General features: G+C 42.3%; 4 protein-coding genes across 5 annotated transcripts; all 4 read right to left on the bottom strand.

Annotated features, from left to right (window-relative positions):
• Positions 1-2,445: 2,445 nt before the first annotated feature.
• LOC127771499 (putative 12-oxophytodienoate reductase 12) lies at positions 2,446-5,471 on the bottom strand. Its single transcript, XM_052297419.1, is given in 4 exon segments — positions 2,446-3,443; positions 3,913-4,065; positions 4,951-5,231; positions 5,365-5,471. Coding segments are annotated over 4 exon segments (1,221 nt in total). The 3' UTR covers positions 2,446-2,763.
• Positions 5,472-6,708: 1,237 nt separating this feature from the next.
• LOC127771315 (putative 12-oxophytodienoate reductase 13) lies at positions 6,709-10,660 on the bottom strand. 2 transcript variants are annotated; one of them, XM_052297197.1, is made up of 4 exons: positions 9,339-10,660; positions 8,332-8,600; positions 7,775-7,918; positions 6,709-7,539 (listed from the first exon to the last, which is right to left on the bottom strand). In XM_052297197.1, exons 1-4 carry the CDS (start codon positions 9,395-9,397, stop codon positions 6,881-6,883), a joined length of 1,131 nt encoding a protein of 376 aa, XP_052153157.1. In that variant the 5' UTR covers positions 9,398-10,660; the 3' UTR covers positions 6,709-6,880. The 2 variants fall into 2 exon arrangements, with proteins under 2 accessions (XP_052153157.1, XP_052153158.1); XM_052297198.1 differs by lacking the exon at positions 7,775-7,918.
• Positions 10,661-10,799: 139 nt separating this feature from the next.
• Positions 10,800-12,366, bottom strand: LOC127771316 (uncharacterized). The gene is made up of 4 exons (XM_052297199.1): positions 12,219-12,366; positions 11,405-11,472; positions 11,218-11,322; positions 10,800-11,088 (listed from the first exon to the last, which is right to left on the bottom strand). Exons 2-4 carry the CDS (start codon positions 11,447-11,449, stop codon positions 10,987-10,989), a joined length of 252 nt encoding a protein of 83 aa, XP_052153159.1. The 5' UTR covers positions 11,450-11,472; positions 12,219-12,366; the 3' UTR covers positions 10,800-10,986.
• Positions 12,367-12,921: 555 nt separating this feature from the next.
• LOC127771801 (protein BEARSKIN2-like) lies at positions 12,922-15,177 on the bottom strand. Its single transcript, XM_052297737.1, has 3 exons — positions 14,979-15,177; positions 14,404-14,681; positions 12,922-13,937 (listed from the first exon to the last, which is right to left on the bottom strand). The coding sequence occupies exons 1-3, from the start codon at positions 15,145-15,147 to the stop codon at positions 13,311-13,313; spliced, it is 1,074 nt and encodes a 357-aa protein (XP_052153697.1). The 5' UTR covers positions 15,148-15,177; the 3' UTR covers positions 12,922-13,310.
• Positions 15,178-18,701: the final 3,524 nt, after the last annotated feature.

The following is an 18,701-nucleotide window of genomic DNA, read 5'->3' on the forward strand; positions in this document are numbered from 1 at the left end:
GAGGTTCGAAGGAGAGTGCACGCTTTCCGCATGAGTGGGTGCCTGAACTTTCTACACGTAAAACGGAGTAATTTACCATTATATGATTAATTAAATATTAGTTAAAATTTAAAAGATAAATTAATATATTTTTTAAAAGCAACTTTATAATAGATAACTTTTGAAAAAAACACACCCTTTAATAATTTGGGAAACGTGCGCGTGAAAAATAAGGGAGTAGAAATTGGGAACACTTGAAAGAACGTTGGAGTGTTTGAGAGGAAGTGATTGGAGAAGATTGAAAAGATACGCAAAACGAGATAATCCATTAGCGCATGATTAATTAAGTAATTATTTTAAACTTGAGAAAATGATTAATATTATGATTTTTAAGTAACTTTTCTATAACTTTTTTTTAAAAAAGACACACCGTTTAATAGTCGGGAAGACTGCACATGGGCCAGAGGAATCTTCTCATCCAGTGTTAAAAATATATATATATATATATCAATCAATTAATTTTAGTAGCTAGATGTGCATCCCACAGTCGCAACATGTTATCAACCTCCATCCTTATCAGTGTTTGAGCCAGAAATTTCACCTAATGGTATTTTAGTAGAGTCATTTCTGTAAATTATAAAGATTTATATGTAAAAATGGATGAAATCTATAAAAGTGTTTGTGAAAAGGTTATTGGCTTAGGTGACCCCACAGCTTACACTGCCCTCTGCCCTCTGCCACGTACGGCTCTTCCCTCCTCAACTCAACTTGTTAACGAGCTTCATCGTTTCACAGCCGAATCCACTACTGCGGTACTGCCTCCTTCCCCTTGTACTCCTGCCTCTAAGCACTCCATTTTCTTTGCTTCCACCGCTAACCCACACCAATATCAGCTAACCATCATCTTCAATACATTTATCATCGAGTTGTCACTACCCTGGTTGGTTCTAAGCCCTAGGTACACCCTCTCTTCCTCCATGTCCTAACCCACCTCACCTTTCCTCTAACCCATTGTCATCGAAAAATCTTGGTGGTTGTTATGGTAGTATCGTGGTCACAGAGTGGGTGGAGATATAAGAGTAGTCCCTATGTGCAACAATTCAAATGCTGGTGTTCTAGCTTGTTCAATGAGAGAGATGGAGCACCTAGAGCTTGAAAACAACCTGAAAGGGGTACACAGTAGTACACAGTACTATACACCATTTTTATCTTCATCTTCATCTCCATCTCTATCCGATAAAACACGAGAGGTATTTCAGTATAATAGACCCATACCACAAGATCTCTGATCGGATAATCAGATCCATTAGAAAAACATACTCAAACAATATAAGTGTTTTTTAAGTACTCACATTGTGTCTTGGATATTAGTGTTTTTTATTGAATTATTAAATACTACTCCTTTGTACTTCCTCCATTTCATATATAAGTCGATTTGACTTTTTTTTCTAATCAAATTGTTTTAGCAATGACTAACTTTATGGAAAAAAACTAGCAATATTTTCAATACAAGACAAACATGTTATCAAAATATATCCAATGTTATATTTAATGAAACTAATTTAATGTTATAGATGTTACTTAATTTTTCTATAAATTTAGTTAAACCTAAAAAGTTTGATTAAAAAAATAAAATGACTTACAATATTAAATAGAAGGAAGTTTTTCATCTAAGAAATGGGCCTTTAGCTGGACCAGAATGCTATGGTGGAGTAGAGCAATATGGGCTCTGATGGAAGGCCCAAAGAGCTCGATCGTTAATCATTTTGGTCATGCTGAAATGATCTCTTGGTCTGAAACAACTTCGGGAAGAACATGGCAGTATGGCACTAGTATATACTTTGAATAAATTTGAACAAAATATGTAAACAAATATATTTAACTAATTATGTAAACAAATATAGTAATATTTACACCATCAAATTAGTTTTATTAAATCAATAATTGAATATATTTTCATAATATATTTGTCTTAGATTGAAAATGTTACTACTTTTTCTACAAAACTGGAGTGACTTTGACTTTTGACCAAAATCAAAACGATTTATAATCTGAGACGGAGAGAGTAGGTCTTAAACTCATAATTTTAGCCTTAGCACATACATGATCACTTGAGCATATGTGGAATGGTGAAATTGACTGACCAATATATGGAGCTCGAAGCCATCTTAGCCGCCGTAGGGATCATCAGTAGAGTTGGGGTCACGGTAGCTGATCGCTAGAGTCGGAGCAGAGGTTCATGGTGTGTGTGGCGTTGCCCTTCTGGGCGCCACATGCATTGACGGGTGACGGGGATGGAGAACGTTTTTGGGTCTCCTTCCAGCGCTTCTTAGGATCGGCGCTAGGGTTTATCAGAAGTGGTTTATCTCACATAGATCATCACATAGGTATGGACTGACATTTTCCTTTAATTGTTGTGCTAGAGGAAATAAGGGAAAATCCATTATGGAGAACGGTGCGCATCCGATCGGTACGCGTGGATGAGGTGCGAGCGCGGTACTCACTCCTCGACGTTAGCCGCGCGTGGGCGTAGGTGGGCCTAGCCCACGGCGCGTCTCACTGGCCTAGTTGCTAGGATATCAACCAACGACGTCCACTCGAGTGATTAGAATCCCTGTCGGCTGTCGCAGCGAGCATACACATGTCACAGTGTCATGTCAGACAGAAACATATGGTTTGGATCAACGAAGAGAGCTCTCGATTGTCAACATTATTAAAGCTTAAGCAGCAGCAAAAAAGCTAAGAATTATTCAGGTGCAGTTGCAGTAGTGTACTGCCTCGGAGCTAAACGTCGTCCTGATCGCCGCTCTTGTTGGAGCTCGCCGACGCCGCGAGGCCGTCGTCGCCGTCGTCGCCGTCGTCGTCGAGGAACGGGTAGTCGGTGTAGCCGGCGACGGGGTCGGCGGTGTAGAACGTCGCCCTGTCGTACCCGTTGAGCGGCGCGCCGAGCCGGAACCTCCGGGGGAGGTCCGGGTTGGCCAGGAAGAGGCGGCCGTAGACGACGAGGTCGGCGTAGCCGCCGGCGACGGCCCAGTTGCCCTCCTCCCTGTCGTACCCGCCGCCGACCATCAGCGTGCCGGCGAACGCCTCCCGCACGGCGCGCAGCCGGTGAGGGATCCGCATCGTCTCGCCGCCGCTGCCGCCCTCCGCCGGCGTCGCCACCATCTCCGGCTCCACCACGTTGCAGTAGAGGACGCCGCGCGCGCCCAGCTCGCGCGCCATGTGGGCGGCGAGCGCGTCCGGGTCGGAGTCGGCGCAGTCGAGGCAGCGGGAGTACGGGGAGAGGCGGACGCCGGTGCGGCCGGCCCCGGCCTCCGCCGCCACGGCGTCGACCACCTCCAGCGCGAAGCGGCAGCGGCCCGCCACGCCGCCGCCGTACTCGTCGGCGCGGGCGTTGACGCCGTCCTTCATGAACTGGTCCAGGAGGAAGCCGTTTGCGGCGTGAACCTCAACCCCATCAAAACCTGAGAAAAATTGAAATCGTCGGTGGCTCAACAGAGAAATTTAGGCTGAATTCAAATAAAATTCTTAATAAAATAAAAATAGATCGAAATTTCTTACATAACTCTTTTTTTTTCATAATGATAAAATCCCGGCCTCTACACCAACAAATCTTACAGAATTCTAACAAACAAAATTACCAAACGGTTTGATTTAACTAGATACTTGCAGCTATTTAGTTAGATTCAATAACAACATGATGTATCAATGTTTGTAAAAGTTTTGTAAGAAAAAAATGCGCACGTATAGCCTTTTCCAAATTAGACCTAGTCTAAAACACAGAAATTTCATACTACTAAACAGTTTAATTTCCATCCAGAACATAAAAAACTCATGCATTCGGAAGGACCTTGAGTATGTATATGAAGTGATGGTTCACTTTTAATTCGTAATTATTTGCCTCTCACTTGAACTTAAATGAAGTGAACATACCAGCCTCCAAGGCATTTTTGGCAGCAAGTGTGAAATGCTTGATGACATCAGGGATCTCTTCAACAGTTAAGCTCCTTGGGGTGGAGAAACCCAGGAAGTAGTTCTCTTCAGTCTTCTCTATGGGTTTATCTGTGCTTGAGATGGGCCGTTCCTCTAGCAACATTAACAGGAGATGTCCATTAGTTAGAAACTTAGAATTATCATTTCACAATAAAAACGTTCTGAAATTGATGCTCATCCCAATCTTCAGTAATCAAAGTAAGCAATGAGTGCAACAAATATATACAAGTAACATAACTAAATTTCAATTAGGTATTGGGGGGCAGAGTGACTGCTTCTGTGTTTTTCAACTTCAAATCAAACTCCAAGTGGAGGTTTGAAATAGAAAAGTGCAAACAAATGTCCTCCAGTAGTCACTGAATCCTAATCAGTCCAGTTATATGCCATTACTCCATCTATCTTGTACTATTATAATATTATTGCATTATTAAAAGCCAAACACAAAAAAGGCAAAGCATAATTGCTATACTGTTGAGCAGTTGAAAGATCACAAGAAGCCAACACCACTCAATCCATATTGAGAAAGGAAGACCACAACTTACAAGGACCCAACATTTCTCTATTATATTAATTAAAGAATGTCAAACAACAAATTCACTTTGAAGAGCCAGAAATTTCTATGTTAACTAAATAAAAATAGAGAAATATATATCATCAAGCATGGTCGGAATATATTACATGTTACAACAATGTAGATTGATTAGAGCACATCTGTATATCTAAAAATAAAATAAAAATTTGGATAGGCAATACATTTATACTTGAAACACAACTTTAATCTAGTCTCAGCGATGTTATGATAAATTCAACTAAGCCTTATTTTCTTCTATATATATAGGATGGGTGTAGTGCAACTACAGATTTGAGAAACCTCTGGCTCCACTAGGTGGTTAGTCCACTCTATTTTAAATTCACCGTAACATTTACAATGAAAATAGTACAAATTGATTTTGAATAAATGTATAAGATAGATCTTACCCATGTCCGATGCTCTTCCAACATGCCAGATTTGACAGAAAAATATACCACCCTTAGCATGCACTGCATCTACAATAGGCTTCCATGCCTCTACTTGTTCCTTGGTCCATATCCCTGGGGTGTGAGGGATTACACTCATCCCTTGTGCATCAGATGACACACCTGTAGCTTCAGCAATTAGAAGGCCTCCTTTGGTTGCCCTCTGTGAGTAGTATTCCATGGCATGTGATTGCGGGAGATTGCCATATGATCTAGATCTTGTTAGTGGTGCTAGCACAACCCTGTAAGGAAAAAAACATATATGAAGATTGTTCTAGTACAAGCTAAGCCAACAAATAGATGTGTTAGATCTACAAATATAATGGTGTACATGTTTATTAAACTTTCAAAAACCAAATGTTTTTTCATACATACCTGTGTGACAAGTTGAACTTCCCCATATCATAAGAACTTAGAAGAGGTATAGGCTTCATATTTGCACTCTCTCCTTTCTAATCTTCTCCCTTTTGAAAGACACCCATGAGTAGTTTCAGATAACTTGCTACCTCCAAGGGTGCTACTTAAATAATAGAATAAATTATAAGAGTAAATGTGGCGAGCATTGTGGTGCATGTATTTAATACGAAGATTTTCGACGCTTGTCAAGATAGGTATCAAATCTTTCACAATTACTTATAGCTGTCGGCACCTTTCGTAATACGTGTCAGTGTATCTGGTAGCCTTGGGATATGATCTGAGCATTAAAGATGCCATATCACATTTATTTATTACCTTCTATAGCATATGATAGGTGGGGGCATTAAAGATATTATAAATGCTAGATATTTGACTTTGATGGTCTTCACTAATATGGTGTTAGTATTAAATGATTTATTACTATATGTGCAATAAACTACTAATCTGGCATATTTATACCTGATATGAATTGCATTATGACTGCATTGATTCTTGGGTTTATGTGGCAAATTGCAATGCACTTCATACGAAGTTCTTCAAGCAATTGTGAGGCAGTTGTCAAGCACTTCGTTCCTCACGCTTTGGGACTATCCATTTAACTCCAAAGTGTGAGGCAGTTGTCAAGCACTTTGGTCCTCACACTTTGTAGTGGCTTCTTGACTTCGATGATTGAATATTTGAATAGCTAGGTGTGATCTCCGCTATCACGTGTTTCGTACCTTTGAAATGTTACATGACAAAGTAAGGAAACAAAAATAATTATATATTTACTACCCGTGGCAACTAATGATATATGTGAAAAAGGTGGATCTAGGTTTTTTTGGTTAATTACCTGACGAACTTGCCGTTCATATTGCTCTCTCAAGTGGTTATGTATGGTGATTTTGTCGTACCGACGGATATGTTAGTTTTTTCCTACGTGAGTCCCATTGATTGGTCGAGAACAGCTTATCAAAGATTAAAGAAAAGTTATAGGTAAAATTTCTATATATGTTCTTACCGACTTAGAAGCTAATATAAAAAATGGCATTAAAAATAATTTAAAATTTAAATTTTGACAGTGACCAATTCTATTTAGCTAAACGATGAGACCCAAAATATTTCGTGCCTATATTCATCTTCTTTCTCTCACCGAACACCAATAATCCACACAATGCCAGCATGCCATCATAGTTAATCAAAAACCGAGCACTGAGTATTTCATTAAGTGCTAAAACGTCCCCCTAGTTGACCGAAACTGCTCGTTTTTAAGCTTCCAATGGAACCATCATGCGAAATCATTTAGAAGTTATATAAACGGTATTGTAAAGTTTAAGGGAGCTCTCCTTTTACATTGCACATGACGCCAGATGTCCACAATCACCTACTTTCCACAGCTGAAATCTGGCCACGATCTGACGTCGCAATGCCCATCACCCAAACACACAAAGATCACAGTATTATTGTCAGAGTAAAAATTTCACCGTATCCTCACTCAGCCTGTGTGATCACTCATCGCCTCACGATCATCATCAAGAAACGGGTAGTCCGTGTACCCTACCACAGGGTCATGGGTATAGAACGTTGCCCGGTCATACTTGTTCAGGGGCGCGTCCAGCTGAAACCTCCTCGGCAGGTCAGGATTTGCCAGGAACAGGCGACCGAACACCACCATGTCGGCGTACCCAGACGCCACGGCCATGTTCCCAGCATCCCTGTCGTACCCTCCTCCGACCATGAACATCCCCCTCCTGAAGGCCTCCCTCATGCCGTGCAGCCTATGCGGGATCATCATCCTCCTACTCATCGTCGTCGTCGTCGTCTCGCTGTCCACCACTGTCGTCGCAGCGACCATCTCGGGCTCCACCGCGCTGCAGTACAGGACGCCGCGCCTGTCCAGCTCCCGGGCCATGTACACGCCCAGCGCGTCCGGGTCGGAGTCATGGCAGCCGTAGTAGCTGATGTAAGGGGAGATGCGGAACCCGACGCGGTCGGGACCAACCTCGGTGGACACGGCATCGATGACCTCGAGGGCGAAGCGGCAGCGGTTCTGCAGGCTGCCCCCGTACTCGTCGGCGCGGTCGTTGACGCCGTCTTTCATGAACTGCTCGAGGAGGAAGCCATGCGCGCCGTGAACTTCGACCCCGTCAAACCCTGCATATGACATACACCAGGTGAATTGCCTTCTCCTTAATTTCAGGTGATATTGGAAGACCTTATAATGTCTAGATACTTGTGAATAAGCAGGTAAAGAACATTTACTAAACAAGTAGGCTACACCATGAATTACTTCATGTTTTGCAGTAGCTTAGTAATCACCCTCCTCTTGCTATCTTTGCTTCCTATACTTATTTAACTAAGGGGCTTATTATTATGCTTATCATCTTACCAGCATCTATAGCATTTCTTGCAGCTATTCTGAAATGATTGATGACATCAGGAATTTCTTCAACAGCTAAGCGTCTTGGGACAGGGAAATCCATGTCTTCATTCTTTTCCACTGGCTTGTCCGTGCTTGAGATGGGTTCTTGCTCTGAGAACACGAAAGAGGGCTCTCATTCAGAGTCATCATTGTTTCAATATACTTGACCTTGTAAGAATAAAGTTTTTATCCAGAAGCAATGTGGTACTACTAGAGCACAGAGTGATGTTTGATGTTGTTAAACAATCAAATTTGAAGTTGAGTATTGCACCAGAAAGAGGGTAGGTGAGGCTCTGGTGGTTGCACCAAACCTGAAGAGATTCCTTGCACAGAAGATACAAACTAATAGCCTAGGAAGTTCTATAATGTAAATATCGGATAATCAAGTCAAATTTAATTTTATGTGTTGCAGGTGGAAGGTAACGTCAAGGACGGTATGCATAACATTCTGCAAACACCTTTACATTCAAAATGGTGGTAACAATAAAGAGCTGAGAGGAACATCACATGTCAGCGGAATTTACCTAAGTCAGATGCTCTTCCTACATGCCAAATCTGGCAGAAGAATATCCCGCCCTTTGCATGCACAGCATCCACAACAGGTTTCCAGGCCTCTACTTGTTCCTTGGTCCATATCCCAGGGGTGTTCGTGCATGGAGCATCAGACGACACCCCTGTGGCTTCTGAAATCAGAAGTCCCCCTTTTGTAGCCCGTTGCGAGTAGTACAGTATGGCATGTGATTGTGGGATATTGCCATATGATCTTGCTCTTGTTAATGGTGCCAACACAATTCTGCACAAAGAAAGTGAATACAACAAATGGTAGGTAGTTCTGTGGTTTTGCTCTTTACTTTGTCAGATGTATTGCAGGTAATCAGAAGTCTACAGTATGGACTTATATGTGGAAGATGCTATCCTATTCAACTTTAACTGGTGAACTGCTCACAGAGAACAAGTTCTTTTCATACCTACATTTCATCTCAATTTTTGACATATATTGGTCATGCCAAAACAATAAAAAGGTCAAGTGAATCATGCTAGGATTTCCAAACCAGCATTTAAAATGCAATTTTCAAGTAACACATAGATGTTCTCTAAGTTTGTCCCACTTCTGGAGCATATTACTATGAACCAAACAGCATTGATCTCAATCAGCAGCAAACATGCAGCAGAGAGGAAGAAATAACTATAAGTCAATTTGCATGCTCTTCCTATACAAGATATGCACATATAGACATGACTAAGCGTTGTGCACATCAACTATCTGTTCCAGTGAAAATGAAAATTCAGATGGGATAGTCTTTTCCATTCCATTAGGAGAAAAACAAACTAGCTTCTGCAAACTGAAGTAAACTTTTCTCTTGGGTGAGAAGATAAGTAAACTTCAATTTATCTCAAGAACAGATGTGATGAATTTGCAGGCCAAAACACATAATTGATGCATGAAAACTTTTAAAGAACATAAGGAAGCAAGAAAATATAACATATATGACATAATGAAGCCTCCAAACTATTGAAACTCTAGGCTTACCTGTGTGAGAAAGTGAATCTTCCCATTTCACAAGGATTGAAAAGAGGAACAGGATCCATCTTTTCCCTCTCACCTGCTCCTCTGCTTGTCTGTATATGACAGGAAATTTCTTGAAGCAATGCAACCAAAAATCAGATTAAATTTTTTGAGTGCCTTAAAGGGATGGTGCCACAGTGTCACGCATGTCCTCCATCCATATAAAGTGATGCTGGTATGGAGGTACACATTAAATAAATGAACCCCAGTCACCCAGTGGTGGAGAATAATTTGTGGTGGTTAAGGTAATGGGACCAGGCCCCCCAACCTTTTTTAAAAAAAAGAAAAAGACATATATGTTCTATATTTTTTATTCCCTCCATCCCAAGATATAAGAACCTAGGAAGTAGGAACAGATGGGACGTTTCCTAGAAAACGTCCCATCCGGTTCTAGGTTCTTATATCTTGGGATGGAGTATATATGAGAAAAAATCTCAGGAAAAAGGAAAAGCTGAGGAACATTAGATAGGATTCAAAAAATATATGATGAAATACATAAGTTAATCAGATGTGACATATCTGACTGATGTGTTGCTGAAAACTTCGAACCATAACAAGAACAGATGTGGCATAATTGATGCATGAAAACATCCAAGAACAGAAAAGGTACAGAACAATAACAAATAAGAAAACCAAAGTCATACAAATTATCAAAATATGGACAAAAGGTTGCTTCTGATGACTTGTGAGAGTCGGAAATCTGAATCTCCTCACTCAGAAGGATTCAGAAGAATATTGATTCCGTGATGTTTACTGACACTCTTGATCTGTTATTCTCTGAGACAACCTGAGAGGCTGAGACTGGCTTGCAGTAAAATGTACACTACCCTAATACCCTTCAGGAAGGTACTTAAGAACAAAATTCTGGAGTGACGAAGCATAAAAAGATGTAATTGTTTCCCTGTAAAAAAATAATGGTTTTACAAATTACATAATTACCCGAGTGTCTCGATTAACTTGAAACTTGAAAGGGCAAATAACATAGTTGTCCTTGTTCCTGTAGATTGCTTTCAAAATATGAGAGATTATTAATGCAAGTGAATGTATTTATCAATGATAGTTAATATAGCCATCACCAGAAAAGGCAATAGTTTATGCGTCAATGCCAAATATCACCTCAGATATTGACCACATAACCTCCTCAATAATGTCAACATGTTAACAGCTAGTGGAAGTCACAGATGATATTATGATAAAATCGAGTCTTCAACATTGTTAAAGTGACATGTAAGTATGATAATTCTCTGGCAAGTGGCAACCCTTACCCTAAAAGGTTTTTTCTACAAATAATGCTAGAAGCTGAAGGATCTCATTTATTTTAAAAAAATGTTATATCACACCTAGAGCAAGACTTGCAGTCTATATCTGCTATAGGGCTTCCAACAGTACTGAAGAAAATGACCAAACATAAGTAACGTAGACACATGAGAGAATAAGAAGTTCTAAACTGCAATTTATTATCTGGCTATAGTTCATCAATGGCAACCTTTTAAACAGTAAAGATAGTAAAAGCGCATGCCAAGTAAAGACAATTTGCAACTTCTTCACAAAGTTGGAGTCATTGCATTGTAGGGGAAAACATTTGATTCAGGTTCTTGTCCTCTGTCTCACGTTATGATTCCTTGTCTTGTTCAGCCATTTCCTTTTTATAGGCCAGCAACTGTTCTTTGAACTTCTTGCTCTCTTCAAAGTTTGCCTTTCTCTTCAAAGCTTTCTGAGTTTCACAAAGACAGTAATGCAGAATTTAGGGAAGCAAAATGTTCATGTAGCATCAATTCTGGTATAGGAACGAACAAACATTTTTTTAGTAACAACTCTAATATAGCAAAAAAAAGGTGCTTACCTCTTGCCGGAAGCACTGATCTAGCTTAATCTTAAGATCTGTGCATTCGCCAAAAAACTTCTTGACGGGATGGTCCACATGGCACTTCTGGAATGCTTCAATAATCTGGAGCAAATGGACATTACATTGTGTTGAAGGAAACTACAAGATATTCCAAAGATTCAGAATGAGGTCAGTACAGGGATACCTCGGCACACATAGGATGCCTGTGTAAGGTTAGAGGGGGATGCATTTCCAAAGATGTAGAATGTGAGCCTGCGTAATTGTTTCAAATGTTAGAAAAGCACTTATCCTCTTATCAGAATCTGCATAAGGATGGTAGAATGACAATGGAGCCTAACATCTATACATACACACATACGCTATAATGTTGTGCCATAGCAGAAACTATGCATCTAGTTATAGCACCAAGTTATTTTCATGAAAAGGGTCAATGAAGCAACATTAGGCTGACCTATATAACTACAAGTACATTGCATTCCGCCAATAACAAGACTACTCTTAATTCTGAAAAAAAAAGAGGCATAACACTTTTTCAGTAACTCTTCAGTTGATTGTGTTCGTTATAACCTCACCATCCAATGTAACCCTCAAATTGACTATAGAACTTGTTGGGGAATATGTTCCCAATATCCCCGAACCTAGCATGGCTACACATGTGGCACTAGCACCCCTAAATTCCAAGCAGCGCTCCAGATTATAGGGATCTAATCCAGCTTCCAAACAAGGCTACTCATAATTTTCCAACAATTTATAACCAGATGCAACCAGAGCCTGAAATCAGCATGGGGAAATCCAACCAGCTACAGCCTACAGAGCAGCAGAAGCGTTCCAATCCGAGACACAGCTTTCTAGCCTACGATTCCACCGCATAGCCAGCACCATGATATGGTTTCACCGCTCGCAATGCTATGCTACCCTCCCGGCGGCAAAACCCAAAAGGGGGGAAAAGAGAAGAGAAGCCCAGGTGAGTAGAGATGTTGGGGTGAGGAGGAAAAAACCTCGGTGTGGAGATTCTACGGCGGCGCCCCGCCGTGGAGGCGACGAAGGGCGGTGAGCTCGGCGGCGACGGACGCCGGCGGCGAAGCGGCGGAGGAGAGGGAGAGGACGACCTTGGGTTGGCAGTTTTGCAATTAAGCCCAGAGAAGAATGTTAATTTGAAGCCGAATCACTTTAGTGGGCTTTGAATCTCGTTCCCCCACTTGAGCTGATCAGTACCCATGTGGGCCTTGCATTTCGGCCCATGGAGAAAATAACTAAAGCCCATGGTTTCAAATCTTTCTTGTCCCGTTCACTAATCCTCATATCATTTGCTCCTGTACTAATACAGGCCTTGCTTACGAAATGAGAATATGATGAGCGATTATTTTTTTTTTGAATGGAGGGTGTATATTTGATCCCTGCCCTTCCAAAAAAAAATATATGCAAATTTATCTCCGATCCCTAGATGCCTTTGAAAGAAGAGAGAAACAATAACCAGCAACATGCTCAGGGTTATACAATATTCCCTGCTTTGCACATATCAGAATTCTCACTGTGAAACAAGATGCATAAAATCAGAAGAGGCATATAGCATATAATTAAGTTAATTTCAGTGACAATATTACAACAGTAAACTTCTCATGCAGAACAAATGCTGCCGGCCACACAGCCACTTCTCCGCTCATCTACAAATTTAACACTGTTTCACACCATGCATGACAAAAAAGACACAAAAGCTTAAATTCTTGTGTTTTCCTCCTCTTGCATACATACATACATACATGTACACCCATAATTTAATCACCGGTTACGTACAAACATACATACACACCAATACCATAAATATCCTTTGGTTTTATTACACCGAATTAACCCACCAACGAATTAATAGCACAACATATACACACCTCCAAAAAAAAAAAGGCACCAAAAACTAATCAAATCAAATCATATTCGTAATTTAATTACCCAAGAACACCTCGTCGTTGTAATTGAGAGCCGTCGTTGATCACATGCATGCACGCACCAGTTCATGCCATGCCATGCATGCATACATCTTCAGAGATTACTGGAGTAGTAATATTAATTAGCTAGGTTAATTAATTAATTAATTACCTCCCGTAACCCCACAAGTCCATCTCGCCGCCTCGTTGGCCGGAGCTCATGGCGCCCAGCTGCTGCTGCACCGCCGCGGCGGCGCCAGCGCCGCCGTTGCTGAACCCGTCCATCGCCTGCCACTGCTGCTGATCGGTCGACCCGGCCGCCGCCGCCGCCGCCTGGTCCCCGTCGGCGCCGCCCGCCGCGACGCCGCCGCCGCCGTCGCTGCTGCCGACGTCGAGGCCAGGGTGGTGGTGGTGGTGATCGACGGCGGGGAGGCCGGAGAAGTCGTAGCCGGCGTCGGCGGAGGGCCGGTGGTTGGTGAGGAGGTCCTGGACCTGGACGTGGTGCGAGTAGGCCGCGTGCGGCGGCGCCGCCGCCGCCGGCGGCGCCATCTGGGTGTAGTAGAAGGGGGAGGCCGCCGCGGCGTGGTGGTGGTGGTGGTGGTACTGGTGGTGCGGGTGCATGTAGTGCGACGCCGCGGCCATGGCGTGCCCGCCGCCAAGCGGCGGCGAGACGGCCAGGTGGCCGCCGCCGACGTCCCCTCCCTGGCTCCCCCCGCTCCCCTCGCCGCCGCCGCCGCCGCCGATCTTGAAGAAGCACTTCTTCTTGAACACCCTGCACACCACCCATCCGTCCTCCTGCGGCGAGTCGGCGATCGATCAGTAGGTGAAAGTTCGAAACCCTAACGCAATCGATCGATGCGAGAGGAGGAGAAGGGAAAATATTCTAAACTATCAAAGAATTATTCTCTTGTTTGTATGTCATTCAAATGATTATGAGAAATTTATTTAAAAAAATTCAATCAGAATATTAGTATGTGAAATATCATTTCACCATGTAAGATCAAAATTTAACTTCTATACATATTGCAACAAAAAAATTGATTGTGAAACTAGATGTTGTTTCATTTGTTTTTCTACAACTTGTAAAAGTTAAATTTTAACTTTATGTTTGTGGAGTGATATATCATATATTAATTCATCTTCCTAATTTTTTTTAAAAAATTCATACCTATTTAATTAACATATAAATAACGAGGGGACGTCCTGTCAAGAGTTTAAAATCCACTCTGGAGGAGGAGAGAAGGGGAGCTAGCGAGCTTACGCTGGAGGCAGACTGGGAGTCGTCGGCGTCCTCGAGGCGGTACTCGTGCATGATCCAGTCGGTCTTCTGGCCGTGGGGGGCGCGGCCGCGGTAGAAGACGAGCGTCTTGCGCATGCCGATCTTGCGGTAGCTGGTGCGGATGCACTTGTCGCGGCCCGTCGCCTTCCAGAACCCGGCCGTCGTGGCGCGGTTCGTCCTCGACCCCGTCGGGTACTTGCGGTCCTTGTGGCTGAAGAAGTACCACTCGTTCTGCGGCGCCGACCCGATCCTGCACCTCTCTGCACACACACGCAACAAATGGCAACCCCCGTCACCTCCATGGCCATGCATGCATGATCGAGAGAGCTTAGATAATGAAAATGATTTACATCTCCGGCCTCGGCCAATAAGTTAAGAAAAGATAAATAAAAATACTCGAGGTCATGAGACAAACCCTCATCTCATATCAGCTGAAATACCGAAAAGAAAACACGTAGAATCTATAACGATATTCTGTAGGAACTACGCGCCATATCCGCATGATCGATTGAGAGGGGGTAGAGGATTTTCAGTAGTTGTTAATTACTACTATGTACCTTGGAGGTCCCATGGCTCGATCTTGTTGAGGTCGACCTCGCGGATGACCTCGAGGTCGAACTTCTCGAAGCCGACCTTCTTCTTGAGGTAGTAGAGCAGCAGCTCCTCGTCGGTGGGGTGGAACCGGAACCCCGGCGGCACGCCGTTGCTGGAGGAGAAGGCCGCCATGGCTGCGCTCAGCTTCGATTCAACAGCTAGCGCCTAATTTCTTCCTCTGGACGCGGGTGAGGCCTGTAGCCCGTATATATACGCCATGGCTAGCTAGCTAGCCACAGCGCGAAGAGGGGGGATCGATGGTGATGGTGATGGTGATGGTGGTGGTGGTGGTGGTGGTGGTGGTGGTGGAAGAGTTGACGCCGGCCGCCACGGCGGTGGAAGGGGATAAAAGTTGGTCACGTAGAAACGAAGGCAAGGCCATGATCGCGAGGGCGAGGGAGCTAGGCTAGCTAGTAGTCAGCCGCAATATTCTACAGCCGATAACGATCCCGAGGGGAGGGAGCGCCGGAGGAGGCAGGCAGCCATTTGTTTAGGGGGGATCGCTTGATTAAGATCAAAGCAAGTGCCTCCATCTCGCTATAGCTCTAACTATGTGTGTACCTTGGGGAGAGCTAACTGCTGCTAATCTTGATTGGATTCTTTATTACAGTAGTCTAAGCAGTTACATGCTTACAGCTTGTTGTAATTATACATTTAATTTGTGAGGGTAGATATTAAGCAACTCGATCTCTTCGTCTGTTGTAGTACTGTTGGCATAGCTTGGTATGTCGATTATTAGTGGCCGAGACAGGAAGTTCGTGATGGAGGTCCCCCAAGCATATATAAGAGGAATTTCCTTCCTAGTTACTGGGCATATTTACTTTTATTGCATATAGATATATATTTGGTCAAAAGCCATATATACATAGTACACTACCAAGTTATAAGTAAATATTTTGACGTTCAGGATAAGATTCAATCAAGCATGTTAAACTTTAATTTAACCATTGATTTTATATTATAGTAGATTTATAAAATCTAAAAAGTTTGTGAGATTATGATGGTGCTTTTCAAGGAAAATCTAGTCCTACCTTTTTTCTTGTTTTTAAACTAAACATTCAAGAAATTATTGATGATCAAAGTTTCAAAAGTTTGGTATAATTTTATCCAACGGTTTTAAATATCTGGCTATAGCTGCCGCTATCTCCGGATATAGCTATTTGAGGAGGGTCTAACTATTTGCTATCATGTACAATTTGATCGTTATATGTTATAACTCCATTTAGCCTACAATATTAGCTGCTTGAGAAGGTCGATCAGTCACTAATTATCTTAGCCGATGATTTAAAACTCTAATTTTATCCTAAACTAACATCAAATATTTATGATCAGATAGAGTATTATGAAGTAGGCATGAACTACCAAATTTATAATAGGTACTAATCAATAATCACGCATCTAAATACCGATACATATTTGTTTTTCAAATATGAATTTGCTACATAATTGTTGTGATCGTGCTGAACGAAACTGTTGTAATATATAAAAGTGCATATACGTATGGTTAATCTACAGTGATTTGTGCCAAAACTACAACTGGAAGTACGTATAGATTTTTTTTTTCCTTCTTGTTTGTTAATTTGATCATCTCTAACAGTTATGAATGAAGACTGTAAAAGCGTACAGTGTATATAATAGATAGATAGTTGAGCTGGTATATAGTATAGTGTGATTGTGTAAATGTTATATATATGCATGTAAGATACTACGGTTGTTAACTAGTAGGTCGAGATAGGGATGATGGGATGGGATCCTTTTCATGCATGAATTGATGTTGATGCACATGATTTGAGGACTAGGAAAGGAGAGTAGACAGGGCAAGATCCAATAAGAATCATATAGTGATTTGTATTTTGACCTAGTTTATTTTCTTTCTTGATGTAGATGCATACGTGGCATGCATGCATATATAACAACGCACAGTGATCCAGACTGCTTTATGAACCCAATCAAGTCAGCTGAAATTTCTACTGTCAACTTAGCTTGCCCTGCTTTTGCAATTTACCCACATGTGAATTACTGTTCCTGCTGGATGCAGCAGAGAGTATGGACTGTAGGGTGACTGAAACTACTGAAGTAAATTAATTAATTAAGCAGCCCGAAAAACTAAACTATGGCCCAACACTTCATTCCCAACACCTAAACCAACCAAACTCTCTAGGGATCAGTCCTCCCCACACATGCATGCAGGCACAGTTTCCCCGAAACCTTAACTGGTGAGCTTAATTAGATTCGAAGGATTAGTTGACATCCATAAATATATTCATCACTAAACTAAAGAGTTCTACGTACTTCCCTGATGAATGGATGATGGATCGATGGATCAAACCAATTTATGAAACACGTACTAATAAGATCGGTACTGCGTACTTTGTTCTGTACTGAAACTAAATTTTACAATGCAGAGAATGTTAATTAGAATCCACCTTATAGTACCAAAGCTGAAATTAAATCGCTACTCAATTAGTTTGTCCATCCAAATTTACATCTTGTGGAACATACATTTACGGTGCTTAATGAAATAATCCTCGATCATCTAAACATTTTCTATATATATCGCCCAAAAAAATTTTGATAGTTGGACTAGTCCTCGTTTTGACGGTTGAAATTCAACACCAGCATGCAGGCACATACATAGAAACCACATCAACAGTACTGATGTGATGTGATTGATGATCATCAGTTAACAATTAACAGTGGCATGATATGATTAGCCTAATAATCGATCGAGCACGGGTTAAGGGGGATCTGCATGTGAGGGCTGCAGCTGCTACCTATAGCCTGCAAGACTTGTGGGAATTAATCGAGTCGACGCCGACGACGACGGCCATGGCGGACGAGACGCAGCTGGCTAGCCCCCGTGCGCCTTGAGTGAGATCCACTCCTCCGCCGTCACCGTGACGCGACGCGACGCGCGCGCGGCGGGGCTCCCGATGCGCGGCCTCGTGCGCGCGCGCGCGGCTCCCGCGCGAGAACCGCTCGATCTTGTGTGGCGCGGAAGGAACACCACGCCATTTGCCGCCCGGAGGCCTAGCTTTCCACCATTCGCGCGGCGGAGACGAAGGCGCGCGCTTTGAGTGCGAGACGGGAGAATTAGGGGCAGCAAATGATTAGGCGAGTGCCTAACTAACCTGGAGTTTACTGCAATTAACCGGCGGCCACTGGATGTTACTACTGCTAATACCTAGGACTAGCTAGATAGCTTGGGTCTAGCTGCTGCTGCTGCTGCTGGTCTCAGCTTGCTTTCCTCTGTCATTTGCTTGCTGCTCCTGGTAATCTGGTGTGTGTGGATCAAGGGGGTGAAACATATGTACCTGCTTGTTGCCATGAAATCTTGTGCCTGCAGCCTCTTAAAACTTAATTGTCAATTTGCTGTTAGTACATCTCAGTGTGTCAAATTGCATGCATGCTTCAGGCATCTGCCATATATGTTTGGGGGGATGTGTAAAAAGGGCCATATGGATGAGAGGTATATATGAGCTTACAGTAGTCCTGGCAATTAAGAAAGCTGAAAGCGTAGTAAGTCAGTACAGTAATACGGTAAGATCTAGTAAGTAGCAGAAAGTATATATATATTTGTTTTCGAGAGGATATGTCACCATATTTAGACATATCATTCAAAAAATCATAATTCCGTTCAAAAATTCATAAAAGAAATTAGAAATTGGTAGATAGATCAATATGTG

This window comes from Oryza glaberrima, chromosome 4, assembly GCF_000147395.1.
Source record: "Oryza glaberrima chromosome 4, OglaRS2, whole genome shotgun sequence".
Lineage (NCBI taxonomy): Eukaryota > Viridiplantae > Streptophyta > Magnoliopsida > Poales > Poaceae > Oryza > Oryza glaberrima.

Excerpts from the sequence above, each read along its gene's own strand:
- LOC127771315 (XM_052297197.1), bottom strand. The coding sequence starts at position 9,397 with ATGGATCCTGTTCCTCTTTTCAATCCTTGTGAAATGGGAAGATTCACT. Across the intron at positions 8,601-9,338 it reads AGATTCACTTTCTCACACAG|AATTGTGTTGGCACCATTAA; the intron begins GTAAGCCTAGAG and ends TTCTTTGTGCAG. Across the intron at positions 7,540-7,774 it reads AAGAAATGCTATAGATGCTG|GGTTTGACGGGGTCGAAGTT; the intron begins GTAAGATGATAA and ends TGTCATATGCAG.
- LOC127771801 (XM_052297737.1), bottom strand. The coding sequence starts at position 15,147 with ATGGCGGCCTTCTCCTCCAGCAACGGCGTGCCGCCGGGGTTCCGGTTC. Across the intron at positions 14,682-14,978 it reads CGAGCCATGGGACCTCCAAG|AGAGGTGCAGGATCGGGTCG; the intron begins GTACATAGTAGT and ends GTGTGTGTGCAG. Across the intron at positions 13,938-14,403 it reads ACTCCCAGTCTGCCTCCAGC|GAGGACGGATGGGTGGTGTG; the intron begins GTAAGCTCGCTA and ends GACTCGCCGCAG.
- LOC127771316 (XM_052297199.1), bottom strand. The coding sequence starts at position 11,449 with ATGCATCCCCCTCTAACCTTACACAGGCATCCTATGTGTGCCGAG. Across the intron at positions 11,323-11,404 it reads GGCATCCTATGTGTGCCGAG|ATTATTGAAGCATTCCAGAA; the intron begins GTATCCCTGTAC and ends CATTTGCTCCAG. Across the intron at positions 11,089-11,217 it reads ATCAGTGCTTCCGGCAAGAG|AAAGCTTTGAAGAGAAAGGC; the intron begins GTAAGCACCTTT and ends TGTGAAACTCAG.